This window comes from Schistocerca serialis, chromosome 2 (genome assembly GCF_023864345.2).
Source record: "Schistocerca serialis cubense isolate TAMUIC-IGC-003099 chromosome 2, iqSchSeri2.2, whole genome shotgun sequence".
In the NCBI taxonomy this organism is placed as follows: Eukaryota; Metazoa; Arthropoda; class Insecta; order Orthoptera; family Acrididae; genus Schistocerca; species Schistocerca serialis.
The window spans coordinates 750,819,939-750,837,013 of NC_064639.1; the positions used below are offsets into that span (position 1 = coordinate 750,819,939).

General features: G+C 41.0%; 1 protein-coding gene across 1 annotated transcript in view; it reads right to left on the reverse strand.

Moving 5' to 3' along the window:
* LOC126456384 (cubilin-like) overlaps positions 1 to 17,075 on the reverse strand; it is a 393,168-nt gene that overhangs the window by 17,813 nt on the left and 358,280 nt on the right. Inside the window, exons 8-9 of the mRNA XM_050092138.1 lie at positions 10,920 to 11,027; positions 10,578 to 10,871 (exon numbers count right to left, since the gene is read on the reverse strand). Of these exons, the coding sequence (XP_049948095.1) occupies positions 10,578 to 10,871; positions 10,920 to 11,027 (402 nt within the window). The remainder of the gene's footprint in view (positions 1 to 10,577; positions 10,872 to 10,919; positions 11,028 to 17,075) is intronic.

Genomic DNA, 17,075 nt, shown 5'->3' on the forward strand with positions numbered 1-17,075 from the left:
ATTTGGAAGTTTCTGCAACCTTATTCACTTCCTGTAAACTTCTCCTCCCCGTTACAAGATCACCCCTGCTAAATATCCTTGGAGACATTCTCCCACTCACTCGTTTAAAGGGAAATTAGCAGATCTCAGCCTAAACTGTTGTCAGTGTGTCGACTGATCAATTTAGGCCACAGCTTCATACAAGACTGGTGGGATGCGACGCATTTTGTTGTGCTGCGAATTAAAGAGCAATTTTGGAAGTCGAACATCCTGTGACAATGAAACCACAGTAACTGCTTGATTGCCTAAAAGATCTACGGGAAGAAACCCAACCTCAGTGTGTAACAGCACTCTAGCCTCATCCTAAAATTATAATGAACCCTTTACTTAAGGTTGTAATACATGCTAATCCTAGTAAGTTTTACATACATACAAATGGTTAAGAGTTTCACAAAGATGGCCGCCGAGAGACATCACAGGTATTTCCTTCGTCCGCTAAAAGAACATATTTAAGAGAATATAGTGCAAAATTTAAATTTTCTTTATTTCGTACACTTGCTGTAGTGTCCGTTCTTGTCGCACAACAGAGTATTAGCGTCCCATTAGATCATCTCCTTGAAAAAGCTTCGTGTTATCTGAAGTCCCGATAATCCCTACAAAACCCAAAATTTTGCGACAAACACAAAAACTTCGACCAAGTTTTCTTGATAGTGCAAAATTCGTTAAAAAAAGGAAACAAGGAAGGAACTGATAAGGATCAAAGGAGATAGAGGGGAGGAGGGTGTTTGGGAACTGGCAGCTGGTAGGAGGATAGGAAGAAAGAGAACGCGATCTGACAGTTTCACCAGTGTCTATTGTCCCAATAAAAGTGTAATTAAACGTTTCTAAATAGTATTTAACTAACACATTTATTATTGTTTACTAGTTAGATACACGCGATGTAGACGTAAATTTTCCGAGTTGTAAACGTTTAAAAACCTGACCAAACACGTTTGATACGTAAATTCTCTAAACGCAAACTAATTACTAACTCATTCTTCTGTCACTGTGGTTCTAAGTCTGTACAAAAACAACTGTAACCATTCATAAGATCTTTGTATCGTTTTTTGTTTACATCTCGCGTCTCTGAATAATTTAAAACATTATTTCGAAACTAAACTTGTGTGAGAAATGTAGGAGCTGTTGCCAATCTTGTAGAATATATTTTTGCTGGAGTGGATGCAATTGGGGGGGGGGGGGGGGGGGGTATGCTGGGAGAACAGAAGTGGCTCTCTCCTGGAACTGCAGAGTATGTAGTGGGAACATTTTGATTGCAGAACAGGAAAGGAGAATCTGTGCCTTTGAGGCACAGTTGGAGGAAGCTAGGAAGGAACTGATGAGGATCAAAGGAGATAGGGGGGGGGGGGGGAGGGAGGAGGGTGTTTGGGAACTGGCAGCTGGTAGGAGGATAGGAAGAAAGAGAACGCAATCTGACAGTTTTATCATCAATGCCAAAAACAGGTATCTACCACAGCCAGAGTTAATTGGAGAATAGCCTCAGGTAGAACGAGGAGCATAAAATATGCAGCACATTTCAGTCGAGGCCGAGAAATCTAGGAGTGTACAAAGTGTTAGGAAGAAGGAAGTTCTGCTGCTAGGTAGCAGCCATAGGCGCAGTGTAGGCCCTCAGTTACACGAAAGTTTACAGGCAGCGTACCAGATAGATGACAGGGTCTTTATGTGAGGACTTTACAAAAGAGGACCATGCAGTGATAGTGGATGGGGCGAGAAACAGTTTGGACAGTGGTGGGGCATATGACATAGGTGGTGACCTGGACAACAGAGCTTCCCTGATTCATGGCACCAATGTACGCATCGTTGAGCTGCTCTGGCATCATGATCAGCCACACCTTGATGGAACGGTGAGGTTAATGAATGTGGGGCTAGGGATGGCTCTGAGACCAGCCAACTTTGCTCATGGGTCTCTGGTGCCCGTCAGGACCATCAACAGATGGGGTTTCACTAGACATGGGCTACATCTGAAGAGGATTGGGAAGGGGATATTGGTACAGCTGATTCACGAAAGTATAGGGGGTGGATCTCATGCCACACTTGGTCGAAATACCTGTTGTCATGGGTAGGAAAAGTAAGTCTTTTTTTAGGATAAATCTAGACAGCAGGTTCCCCTGCCTACAGAATATCCCCAGCAATTTAAAAAATAGTGGAACAATCACTCACAACACAGATTTTAACACTCAAAATATTACACATACTATATGTCACAAAGAAAAACAAACAACTGAAAAGGGTAACATGGTGCATTTCACAGATTTCAACTCCTCCATCAAAACATGCAATCAATAAAAAATAAAATGCGACTATTAGAAGTTGAGCTCCAACCTTTGAACTGCACAGTAGTTTGTGTTACTGAGCACTGGTGTAGAGAGACAGAAATCGAACATGTAATGTTATCATCATATGAAAGGCAAACTCTTACTGCAGAACTGCTTCAAGAGGTGAAGGATCACGCATTTATATCAGAAAAGGGACACAGTTCAAATCAAGACAAGACCTCATCACAGCAAGTGAAGACAAACACATTGAAATATCAGCTATAGAATTAACAGGGCTTGATATCACCAAGAAATTAATCATTTTCTGTGTGTATCTCCCAGTGGTAATGTGGACACTTTTGAATAAACTAACAGAAGTTCTAGATAAAGTCACAAGTACAAAGGTCAACATAATTCTGTGTGGGGACATTAACAACAACACTAATATTATAAATGAATCAAGCAGCACCTCAAAAATATCCTTCCAAGTTTTGACATGTTCCTATTGGTCAATAGTGCAACAAGGGTTACTACAGTGACTGCATCTGTAATTGACTATGTGGCCACAAATATGGACAGGGAAAAGTGTGATGCAACTGTAAAAGATCTTTGACTATTAGCCCATCTCGGTCAAATAACAACAGTAAAATCAGTCACCGAATCATTCCCTAACTACAAGCCTATAAAAAACATCTATCAGAAATCAAAATAAAAGATTTTTCAAAGGAACTAGCAAAACAAAGCTAGGATGAAGTGTATAAGGAAACCAATGTGAATATGAATTTCTCTAAATGCTCCATATTATTTAAATTGAACTTTGAAAATTCATTTCCATAGGTATGCATGTCTGTATCAACATCTTCCAAAAACAGATGGATAACAGCAGATATTAAGAAGACCTCCCAAACACTGAAATATCTCAGTTCCATGAAAAAGAGTCGCAATGATCCAGAATTCTTAAATTTCTATCACAGATACAAAAAGATCCATAGGATCTGATTGCTGCAAAAAAGTCATTTAATGACAAAATAATATATAATGCAGAGAGTAAAAGCAAAGCAGCCTGAGATTTTTTAAAAAAAGGGAACAGGGAGAGGCAAAGAAACACAGAATAACATTCTGCTAATAGAAGGGGGATAAGGTAATAAATGATACACAACACTTATCAAACTATGTAAATGAGCATTTTTCAAGTATTTCAGAGAGGTTACAACAGAAAATCCCCAAAACAAATATAATACCTGTAAATAATGTTGCACTGTATAAAATGACATTACTTCCAACCCCAGAGAATGAAGTCAACAAAACTGTTCAAAAAATAAAAAGTCAGTAGTATTAGATGAAGTATGAATTTGTGTACTGAAACAATGTACAGAGATTATACAAGACTCCTTAATAAATATAATAAATGAATTCTTTACATCAGTGACATTTCCAGAGCGGTTACAATAGCCAAGAGTTGTACCTCTGCCTAAGAAAAGTGATGCTGAAGACATAGAAATTTACTTGCCCATTTCCCTGCTGTCACCATTCTCAAAAATAATAGAAGCAGTTACAAAAGACAGATTAATGAATTACCTGAATAAATACAACCTATTAAGCAAATCACAGTTTGGTTTCCAAAGCGGCAAAAATATGAAGTCAGCCATAATAGAATTCACAAAAGTTGTACTTGACACTCTTGACAAAGATGGGTGTGTCACAGGCATACTTTTGGATCTTTCTAAGGCCTTTGATACAGTTGACCACAAGATTCCATTAAACAAATTAGGGACATTAGGAATAAGAGGGGTAGCTAATGACTTGTTTCGATCATGCCTAGCAGATAAGGTACAAAGAGTAGAGATAACATGTACTTCAAATAGATCTACATATTTAGTGAAACACTTATCAGAACCAAATACATTAGTACAGTGGTTCCACAAAGTAGCAAATTAGGACCAATACTATTCCTGATATACGTCAATGACTTTCCCAGTAGTGTTACTGATGGTGAAAAAATTCTCTTTGGTGATGACATCAATATTATAGTCACCGAGAAAGCTAGAGAACTCCTTGCAGAGAAAGCAAATGAAGCTGTCAAGGAAGTTTATGATTGGTCAATAAGCAATAAGGTGACATTGAACATAAAGAAAACTAATGCGAAGGATTTCAGTTTGAAGAGGGAAAATGACAATGTTAAATCAAATGTAGATACCACCTCTGTAGTCTGTGTAACAAATGCAAAGTTTCTAGGAATGAATATTGATTCTCAGTTGAAGTCCTGTGAACACAGAAATGTAACAGCAAACAGAATGTCATCAGCAAATTATGCCCTTGGAATCCTATCACCAGTGTGTAACATGCAATGTCTTTTAGTTACAACTATTCATGTGTACACTCAATTCTTAGCTATGACATTCTTTCTGGGAGAACAAATGCAAAAAATATGAACACAATTCTCAAACTCCAGAAAAGAGCCATAAGAATCATAACCAAAAATGGTAGTCAAGCTCATTTTAAAGATCTGTTCAAAACACTGTGTATTTTAATTTCTTCATGTGAATACATTCGCCAGTCAGTGATACACATAAAAAAATAACATTGGTAATTACCACACAAACAGTTCTGTCCATGACCACCAAAGAAGAGCTAGACCCAACTTACATTTGCCAAGAAAAAACAAACATAAAACTCAAAACAGCATTTTCTACCAAGGGATAAAACTACAATAAATTACCAACAGAGATAAGGGAAATTTCAAAAATACGCTTATTTACAAAGGCAGCTAGAAAGTACCTGTTATGTAATATATTTTATAAATTGTAAGATTAATTAGATAAAACTGAGTAGTTACGCAAATAAATAATAATAATGGCTATGAAATATCCAACATTCCACATAACACATTAACACTACGTTTTTTCACTTCTTTTTTCATATCTAGAAAACGTACCCCCAAGCTATGTGTTGCACAGTACTAAAACCTGTTCCTCTTTCTGAGCTCAACGTCTCATTCATTATGGTGTGATACTGACTCAGTTTTTTAGGATAGCTAATGGAAAATTATGGTGCAGAAAAGGGCCCAGGGATTGTGTGTTTGAGTGTTTAGTAAGTGAAGTGTTATGAAACAGTGTGTGTATAGTTTGTGCAGTGATTGATAGTGAGATATGAGTGAACAGTGTGGTATTACATTATTTAATGAGTTATTTGTAAAAACAGTATTGTATACCTGGAGTAAATCTAATGATTGTCTTTAACTAGAAGTCTGTGAATGTAAGTGTATACAAATTAGCTTATTTTAAATTGGTCTAAGCTTTTAAATACTTTGACATGTCCTATAACCTTGTAAAAAGAGATCTACAGGTGAATAAAGCTATTACTACTACTATTATTGTAGTAGTATTAGCTTTATTAATCTGTAGATCTCTTTTTACAATCCCGACTTGCCACACAAAATTCAGAGATTGTTCAGGGAGGATTTTAGGTTTCTCATCGCCTGTGGTGGCTAATTAGAGAGTAATAATCTGCTTGGGATTTATTCAGTTTATAACTTAAATTAAATTTGTTTCTGTTGAAATTTCTTCACAACAGTAAAAGAGCTGTGCACTTCAATGGGGATGTTTATTTTATTCGTAGTTGATTGCTTCAGCTTGCCCAGGTATGTATATATTTCAGTCTTCAATGAGACCATCTCCTCCTTCAACCTTCTCCCTGTCTGTCTACTAATTCCCCCATCATCCATCTGCACCTCACATCTATCTTCATCTCGCCCCCTCACATTCACCACACTTTACCCCTCAGTACATCTCCTCCTCCCCCTCTCTCAGTCCATCTCCTTCTGTACTGTCTCTCTGTCCAGCTCCTCCTCCACACACACTCTGTTCATCTCCACCTCTCTTGTCACTCTGTCAATCTCCTCCACACTCCCTCTGTCCACCTCCTCCTCCCCCTTCACTCTCACTTTCCATGTCCTGTTCCCTTTCTATTCACTAACCCACATCCTCTCGTCCCCCACCCCACCATCTCCGTCCATCTACTCCTAGCCCCTTTGTCCCTTCAGTTTATCACTCCGGTACAAAGAGGAGTTTGCTGCTTCTTATACCCACAGTATCTCTTTCCAGATAGTAGGTAATATGTATACAAGTTTCGTTCACATCGCTCCAGAGGGTTTAAGAGGAGTTCTATACCTAAGGCCTTGACTATGATCGCATGTGTCACATACATTTAAAATATATTTAACTATGTTTCACACATACATCACCTGTAGCTCTAACGAATTCCACCCAGTAATTTCACTTTCATGCAGCTCAATATTTATAACGTCGTAATCGCCTGAATTATGAGTCGCCACAGTGATATGAATCTGCAGATACATACAGTCATACATGTGAATAGTGTGCACGAAATGTGTTGCGAATATAGTTTGTTATAAAAAAGTAATCAATTAAAAGGTCATGCCTGATGTTTCAGTTTTACTGCATGAATAGCAAAAATGTTGTGGGCGATGAACGTTTTATATTTCACCATTTTGTGGGCCTTATCAGCTAGAAAAAGCTTCGAAAAGATTCGAAAGTATGTGTAAAGTCGGTTGCACGTAGCTAAATACCCTCATTCACAAAAATTGGATGAATATATTCTGGCTATTGGCGCGACGTGGCCTATGCTTCTTTTCATCCTCCCCTTTTTTTTAGGAGATAGGTGGTTCTTACCCCCACAGAGTTTCTTTTAGGACAGTAAGTGATGTTTGTACCACGTTTGGTTGAGCACTAGCCAGTAGTTTATCAGGAGATGAGCAAGCACACATACATGCATACATTCACTTTTGTAATGTCTATGGATTCATTATGAAGTTGAGTGTACTATAGACACTCATGTTCTCCAGGATGACAATAACTGTATTGACTGTGTTGCATGTATATGTTTATGATGTAAAAAACAGTTAGGCATCCCATCTTGCCTCCAATGGTCCAGTAAAACACCCGTTCTTAATCCAATAGTAAATGTCCATGATTATTTGCAGTAGCAGTGAACATCCCCTCAAGATGATTATACTATGCGATCGATGTCTTCATAATTTAATGTCTCTTCTAGATAAGTCAGATATGATTAGTAATCTCTTTCTCTCTGATTTGAGTCCATTATCCGAGGCACAGAAGATGTTACACGATAGCAGTGTAATATTTTTTTAAGGGTAGTATTGTCTACAGTGTGCTTATACTCGAACAGCTCTTAACAGTATCGCATCTTCAGGAGTGTCACAAAATACACTGGATAAGTAGAATCATTGGGTGAGACGCACCAGAGGCTTACTTCACAAATGAGCAGCTGGAAACAAATCTCGCAGCTTGCGAGTAAGATCTTTGGTGAACAAAATTGGTTCAAAAGTGTAACTTTGATTTTCGTGTTAGTGTGGACAGAAGCCACATTTTTTGTTCAGGTAAGCCGAAAAGTTTTATCGTGTAGTTACATAATTTTAGTACCAAGGCTTAGTTTGAACAATATTGTTGCAGTTCTTTTACTGCAAGCTTGGCAAATGTGTAGACATGGAACTAACCTAAAATGACCTCAGATTTCGCCACCTACAGATAGACGTTGGGGTGGTCCGTCTTTCCCAGACAATCGGGAGAGATGGACCACTGTTACTTGGGAGAGATACAACACTTGTTTCAAAGTGAGAGTGATGGGGCACAATTATATTTAGCTTCAAGGCATATTGAATAATTCCACTGAAGATGGCCGCAGTCTCAGGCGACAGTTATTTGTCGGAAGATATATCTATGTCAAGAAAGAAAAACAAGAATCTCACACACAGGCCAACAAATCTGCTCAAAGTACATCAAAACACCTACTGATTCCAAGGACGTCAAAAGAGCATTCTTATTGCATAGGTCAAATTCTTTCAATGACACAACTTCGAACTCCACTGCTACTACATCTAGAACTTCCATCAATAACACCTCAAAACTGACTACTTCTAAGCAAAAACAGACGAAATTCTGGGTAGTCGTTATACTGATAAAACTATGAATTTTAAGACGAAGACAGATCTGTATCCAAATGACTGAACTCTTCTGAAAACATTGAATCTCTAAAGAAAAAGAGGGATGGGGAGAGAAACAGAAAAAAGGTACAAAAATACCACCAAAGGGCAACACTCCTGACGAGAAAAAAGGATAACGAAAGTAAAACAAAAAAAAAACCACATATTGCTCGTGAGCTCGTCAGGTGCAGACATTGTAGAAGATTACGAAAGAAATTCGATGAGAGAGATGAAGGCGTGGTGAAATATGTTACGATATTAATAAAAATGATTTCAGGACTCATTGTGTTTCCTGTTCACAATGGTCAAATGAATGTAGTTCAGCAACTGATAATAAGTGTAATTGCTATGGTTAGAGGAAGACAAGTTAATGCTGGAATAAAAGGAACAGCTCATTAGAAAAGCCAATGTTCAATCATGGTTTATAATAAACTGATAAATGTTTTTGGACTAAAATATTTAATAACGTAGTTCTGTATTCATTACAACATATTCCAGATAAAAATATGAAAATTTAACTGTCTCATTTCTTCATCTATATCCATTTTTATATGGTCCATCTTTCTCAATACACTTGTCCATCTCATCCATATACGTATGGGTGAGATGCACCGCTCATTTACATTTTCATTTTATCGTATCTTTTGTATTTTAAATGGCAGTGCCTCAGTAATATATTGTACCTAATTTTATATCGCACTTTAAGAATATGGAGGCAGGAGTTATAAAAAGTTGAAAAACACACAAATGTTCGGCTGAAGGAAAAAAGTGGTCCAGCTCTCCAGGACTAATACCAGAATGCGGCGAAAATCGGTATATGTAAATGTACAAACAAACGAATTAATATAATTTCAGAAAAAATGTACGATATATTTAATAGGCGGAGTTTCACAAATTGTCCAGGTTAATAATTTGTTAGTCCAGCGCTGGCTCGTATGCTAGGAGTTGTTTGGCTTTGGTTGCTGGATTTGCTGGATGTCCTCCGAAGTAATATCGAGCGTAAATCTGTGCGAGCGGCGCATTACATCGTCAGCATCCGGGGATAGATAGAGGGCCCGCCCAGAAGGGACCCGAAGTTCTCAACCAGCCAAGGTATGGTTTGGCAAGCACGAAGACAAGCTGACTTGTTAGTCCAGCATTTCTTGCCATGAAAGGCTACAAAACAGGGCGAATAATATCGTCGACGCACCACTGTGCTCTAAGGGTGTCATGGATAGTGTCCTGCTGTGGAAAGAGGTTTCCCTCTGCTGTCTGGGGAATCTCTAGACTACGTCTACCGTGTGTGAACTCATGTCTTGAGTAGAAATACTTCAGTACTTCAGTGATGAGTCCCGCTTCAACCCGAGGCCTGATGGACAGCGAAGACGTGTCTGGAGACCCCCCCAGGCAGCGATGGCATACCAACCTGACGTTAGCCCATTGTATTACCCGAATACCAAGTCTGATGATCTGAGATACAATTTCTTTTCATAGCAGGTCCACTTTGGTTGTCATCTGCAGCAGCCTTATAGCACAGAGGTAAGTCGACGATATTCTGCGCCTCGTTTTGTCCGCCTTCAAGGGAAGCCAACGTGGGCTTACATTCGACGAGAATGTCTACTGCTCGTGTTTTATGAGTCATCAGTTTGTAACTGGTGTGATGCATTCCTCCACGAATTCCTCTCCTGTGACAAGCTTTTCAGCTCACTGTCGCAATTGCACCCTACGTTCACAGTTACTTTCTGTATCTATTTCAGTCTCTTTCTTCCTCTACAATTTTTACCGTCTACAGCCTCTTCTAGTACCAAGGAAATCATTCCCTGAAGCCTTAACAGATGTTCTATCATACTATCTCTTCTCCCTGTCTTACTGTTTGCAAAACCCTACCTTGACCAACAAGGTCGACGCATCTCTCCCAGAGTGACAACGATTGGAACTTTATGGGCAGGGCCCTCCAAACATCTCTGTATTTTGATGTCAGGATCTTCCAAACATGTCTGTACTTTTATGTAACCCGCCAATTGGACATAATTTGGCACGATATATCTCAGACGGACGTCCAACAACACCATCAGTCAACGCCAAGCTGAATGACAGCCGGCAATAAGGTCTAGTGGTGAACAAACGCATTGCTTTCTTGTTGAATTCGTTCGGCTTTTTCTCTTGAGTAAATCATCTATGTTTTCTGAACCTGTAATAATTTGTTTGAGTCTACATGTACTTGTCATCTAACGATTTCTGTCCCATTTTAAGAGTATTATGGCGGAAAGGCAGAGCGTGTGTACCTGGAGCTCCCATATGCAGCGGATCTGCCGCGGCGGCTCCGCGTGTCCGAGAGCCTCGTAGTGCGGGAAGAGCAGCTCGCCCTCGGTGGCGGGCGCGAGCAGCGGCGGCCCGCACAGTGGTCCGTGCACGAACTGGTAGCGCGCCTCGAACAGCGGCGCCGGGTGCTTGAAGTAGCTGACGGCGGCGTGCGCCGCGTCGACGCGCAGCTCCAGCGCCAGCCGCTCGGAGCGCGACACCACCGACGCCGGCGGCTGCTGCGCGCCCCCGTGGCACAGGCAGCGGCTGGTGGCGCCCTGCGGCTGCGGCTCGGTCCACGCGGCCGGCGAGTACGCGGCCGAGACGGCGGACGCGTTGCCGCCTGCCGCGTCACCTGCTGGCTCCCACACCAGCAGCTTGTCCACGCGGTCGCTCCAGCAGTCCGTGCACGACACCGCGCTGTACGGGTGGTCCTGTAAAAGGGCAAGGAAAGTGCTCAACACTCAACATCAGCCGGTGCATTTACATTACACCATAGAAGTACACAATGTGGTCAAAAGTATCCGGACCGCCCCCCCCCCCCCCCCCGAAAAAATTACTTTTTCATATTAGGTGCAGTGTGCTGCCACCTTCTGCCAGGCAATCCATATCAGTGACCTCAGTAGTCATTAAACATCGTGAGAGCAGAATGGGCGCTCCGTGGAACTCACGCACTTCGAACATGGTCAGGTGATTGAGAGTCACTTGTGTCATGTGTCATATGTATGTATGAGAGATTTCCACACTCCTAAGCATTCCTAGGTCCACTGTTTCCGTTATGATTGTGAAGTGGAAACGTGAAGAGCCACGTACAGCACAAAAGCGTACAGGCCGACCTCGTCTGTTGACTAACAGAGACCACCCACAGTTTAAGAGACTCGTTACGTGTAATAGGCAGACGTCTGTCCAGACCAGCACACAGGAGTTCCAAACTGCATCAGGATCCACTGCAAGTGCTGTGACAGTTGGACGGGAGGTGAGAAAAATTGGATTTCATGGATTAGCGGCTGCTCATAAGCCACACATCACGCCGGTAAACGCTAAATGACGCCTCGCTTGGTGTAAGGAGCGTAAACATTGGACGACTGAAAAGGGGAAAAACGTTGCGTGGAGTGACGAATCACGGTACACACTGTGGTGATCCGATTTCAGAGTGTGGGTATGGCGAATGCCCAGTGAACGTCATCTGCCAGCCTGTGTAGCGCTAACAGTAAAATTCGGAGGCGGTGGTATTGTGGCTTGGTCGTGTTTTTCTTGGAGGCGGCTTGCACCCCTTGATGTTTAGCGTGGCACTATCGCAGTACAGCCTTAAAATGATGTTTTAAACACTTTCTTGCTTCCCACTGTTGAAGAGCAACTCGGGGATGGTAATTGCATCTTTCAGCACGATCGAGCAATTGTTCACAATGCACGCCTGTGGCCGAGTGGTTACACGACTATAACATCCCTGTAATCGAGTAACCTGCACAGAATCCTGACCTGAATACTATACAACATCTTTCGGATGTTTTGGAACGCCGATTTTTTGCCAGGCCTCACCGACCGACATCGATACCTCTCCTCAGTGCAGTACTCCTTGAGGATGGGCTGTCATTCCCCAATGCACCCTCCAGCACCTGATCGAACGTGTGTCTGCGAGAATGGAAGCTGTCATCAAGGCTAAGGGTGGACCAACATCATACTGAATTTTAGCATTATCGATGGAGGGGGTCACGAGCCTAAAAGTCATTTTCATCCAGGTGTCCAGATGCTTTTCATCACATAGTGTACGAAATCGGAATTAGGTTGCAGTGATTACAGCTCTGTTGTTTGAAACTGATGAACAATATTTTATCTCCACTGCTATTTACATATTTCTCCCGACTCTCCGGCAGGCTCTGAATGCAGGCTATGAATTCAACGACAAAGAAACTGCTCTTCTTTTGAAGCAAACCAGTTAGCGAGCCCTTGTCGTACATTTTCATACGAATTGAAGCGTTGTTCGGGGAAATAGTGTAACAGTGATGCAAATAGATAATAATCGGACGGACCCAAGACTCGAGAAGAAGTTCCATGCCCTAATATTTCACAACTGAAATCCTCGATCCTTTCCCTGAGCTGTTTTCCTGCGTGTGATGGGGCGTTATCATGGAGCCACATGACTTCGTGTGACGTTTTTCTTTATTCCGGTCGTTTTTTACGTAATACTCGATTTAAATCGATCATTTGCTTTTGGTAACGATCAGAGTTTACAGTTTTGTCATGTTTTAGCAGCTCATAATAGATGACACCCTTTTGATCCCACCGAACACAGAGCATTGTTTCTTTCCAAAGCAATTTGATCTTGCAGTGGATGTAGATGGTTTGCCTGGATTCACCCATAATTTATGTCGCATAATATTCTTAAAATATGTCAATTTTTCATCACCTGTCCCAATTCGATGGAGAAAGGACTTTCTTTTTTATCTGTTGAGCAGCGTTTCAAAAGTGGTCTTTCGATTTGCTTATGGTCTTTCATTCAGGTCATGCAGAGTCTATTTTCCCACTTTCTGCACCTTTTCCACAGCTTTCAACTGAAGAAAAACGGCTTTCTATGTTATATTCAATTGTTCTGCTTGTTCCTGTTGAGTTTATCATCTGTATCCAGTAGGACCTGAAATTTATTGTCTTAGAACTATCTCGGTGGTTTCACGGGCTCGTCGTTTCTCACGTCAAACTCACCACTTTTGAATGTTTTGAACCAGTCGAAACATTATGTTTTCCCAAGAGCTTGTTTTCCGGAAGCTCGACAAGTACTCGATGCGATTCTGTAGCAGTTATCTTCAAATGATAACAAATGCTGTCCACAAATCGTAGCTCGTAGGCAGAAGCCTCGACATGTTTACGGGTTTGAAACACATACCAATGTATGTAACTTGGGTTACTGCGTGTTGACATTCATCGTCAACCGTTACAGGAAGCAGATGGCGCTGTAGACGCGCTCTCACGGACCCTGCACTGACTGTTAGAAGCACCATCTATAGGCAAATTCCGGTTCCATACTTCTACACTTGGTACATTCGTGTGCAGATTTTTACGATAGAACGACAGGGTGACGGTCGAAAAAACTCGAAATTTTTTTATTATGGAATTCGAATGTATATACATTGAAGAATTATTCCGCAAAAAATAATGCGGAAACTCCAAAAAATAACGATTCTGTGAGCGTTTGAAGGTGAGCGTGCACTACACGCCTCGGCGTTATAGAATCCGTTGCCAAAAGTCGTTATCGATGCCATCATCCCTATTTATGCCGACTGGAGTAAATCTACCGAAGCGTTGTTTGGGCGGTTTCACTCAAGATGTGAACGATAGTTCGAACAGTCCCATTTGTAGAAACGCTCCAAAAACAACATCCTGCCGAAGCCAGATTGTCAACATTGCTTCAAATTTGGCAATATGTCTGTTCAGTGTAGGCCATGCTCCATTAATGCACGTGGCAAATGGGCTTCAAATCAAAATCGGCAATGAAATGCACCGGTTCTGTGAGGACAGGGACGCCAGCGGCGATGCGCCCAGCCACGGAAAGGGCTTTGAAGACAAAAATGTTCAAATGTGCGTGAAATCGTATGGTACTTAACTGCTAAGGTCATCTAAGTAACCTTAATTATCCTGAGGACGAACACACACACCCATTCCCGCGGGAGGACTCGAACCTCCGCCAGCCACACACTTTGAAGACAAAACTGAGTGCTTATCGGGTCAAAGTAGCAAAAAGCGGCCATCCGCTATCCGGGGCGATAGTAATTACGGACCAGGAATCGACGGTATCCCGTAAGTTTCAAGCTTCGTCCCTTTTTTATGTGACGAACATTTGTCGAACTATCAACACATTTTTCTCAAAACCGTGTTTTTCGAGCGTGGTTCTCGCTACCCACGCTACAATTTTCATCTAATTTTAATGATTTTTAATCTCCCTTGAAGCAAATTGAAATTCTTCAATTCATCGTAGCCTGTTTTTTATGTTGATATTTAGTATTTTTTCGGCCAAAAAGATGGTTCCACAAAAGATGGGTACAAAAACTGCCTAATTGCCCATTTTTCAAATACCTATATTTCGCATTTTTTTCTTTTTCAAATCCCTGCGATGAAATAACATTAAATCTGTAAGGATCAGGGTGATATTTTAATTTCCTGCTTCAGATAACCGCAACCGTAGTTACAGCAACAACCGTCCATCTACTTCCTTTTAGATCTGCCTCAGGAAAATCCCAATTACACAGTGAAGATACTAATTTTTTCAATGAAAAAATGCCAATTAGAAGTTCAATCTGTGCTGTATTCATTTCATCAGACCCCATTTGTTCTGTGCATTCCAGTACGGAGAAAAAAAAAATCCTGAATTTGAGCTATAATTTCGTCCGTCACCCACTCGTTGGCCCCTTAAGGTCACTGTCAAGGAACACAGCTCTATGAACACTGCGCCGTACATTGGAAAGAACTGCTATAGTATTGTACAGAAGACGACAAAGAAATACGCATATAGTCGATAAGAAACGACATTTTTATTCAAAGAGATAAACTACACAGAAGTCATCGCGATTCATGATGGTCCCATGGATATTACGAAAGAGGGTTCCGAGTTGGTAACAGAATGTGTGATCACCAGGCGTGTTTATTTTAATGTACTACTTGTTTAGTGCGAACTCTATTTCACAACAATGGTTCAGAAAACACGACTTCATAATCATTGTGCTGCTTAGAAACGAAACGGCAGAGTGAAATACTCTACACAAAGCGGTGAAATATGTGTAAAATAATTGTGAACTATGTTAAATACATGTGAAATACATTTGACATAAGCATAGGCAGGCAAAGATACGGATAGAAAGAGGGTACCCAGTTGGTAAGAGAATGTGTGATCGCCACCGACCGCAGTGCATCCTCTGCAACATGCTATCAATATTGTGTGATGGCGGGCTGGGTGTGCGAATGTGTTCTCTATAGGCGAGAGCCAGTTTGATTTTGTTAATTACACGCCGCGAGAGTAATTGATTTGGTTGGTTTACTGTAAAGTCTGTGATCTTGTTTCTATTATTCTGTGAACGTAAATGATTCGGTTTATGCAATTTTATAACGAGAGTTACCTTTTAGTTTTTGTGCGTGAGAGTGATTCCTTCAAACGTTTTTTGTACAGAAGACTGTATTGAGGTACATTGCTTAGGTAGTAATGTAGACAGTCGGTGACGGGAGTACTCATAGAACAATGTTTAGATCTCTAGGTGATATCATCGTGTCCTGTGGTTAACTCCAGAAGCTGTATTTACTGTCTTTTTCTGTCTGTGGCCAACGCTCATGTATCTTATCCATCTATGCACCACAGAGTTATTAGCGCGTAAACAGTTATTTATGAACGAGACCGCGAGTGTATGTTTGTTCCAATCTTCTATTAGTCCATCTTCTCCTTAACCGTCCCTCTGTTCACATCTTCTTTTCTTTTTCTGCTAATGTCCTCCTTTCCCCTCTTTTTATCCATGTGCTCCTCTTCGCCTTCTCTCTCCACTTCCTCTTCCCCTCTCTCTGTCCAGCTCGTCGTTCCCCTTAGTTGTATCCATCTTCTCCTTCCCCGCTCTCTCTGCCCAGCTCCACATCCTTCTTCTCTTTCAGCATTACCAGCCTTACCCCAGTAGGGGACTGGCAGTTTTTACCGCATAGTATTACTTTCCTGACCGTTGCTTATATGCGTACTAAGTTTATTGGAAACGTACCTGGGTCTTAGGATAAGCTTTCTATCCGAATCTTTGCCTGCGTATGCTTATGTCAAATGTATTTCATATGTATTTAACATAGTTCACAATTATTTTACACATACTTCACCGCTATGTGTAGAGTATTTCACTCTGCTGTTTCGTTTCTAAGCAGCACAATGATTATGAAGTCGTGTTTTCTGAACCATTGTTGTGAAATAGAGTTCGCAGTAAACAAGTAATGCATTAAAATAAACAAGTAATATATTAAAACGTCGCGCTTCTTGCGTTGGTTTTACTGAACAACGAAAATGTAGTAACGACTTTCTTTTCGTAGATCCTCAGCGAGAAAAAGTTAAAAGTTTGAAATTATGTGTAAGGTTTGTTGCTAGTCACCGAGTGTTCTTACTCTCAAATACTGAGTAAGTAAATTCTGAGTATTCGCACGTCATGGGCTACAATGCTTTTCCACCCCCACCTCTTTCGGCAGGTAGCTATGGATAACGTAGCTTATGTGTTAATTCAGGGCATAAGCCATACCTTTCCATATTTCATCCAAATTCTTCCCGCCGTTTTCAGTGTGAAGGACCAACACGCACACACTGCTTCCTTCGCATTTATATGATTATTATAGTTGTTGAGAGATTTGTATGATGGGACTGTGTTTATTTGCTTCTGTTTCACTGTTTGGAGGTCATCTTAATTCTTTTTTCTTGTTTTAGGTCTGCCTTTCCAGAATTCTATTGTTCTGCAAATTGCGTTCTGTTTACGTGTTAC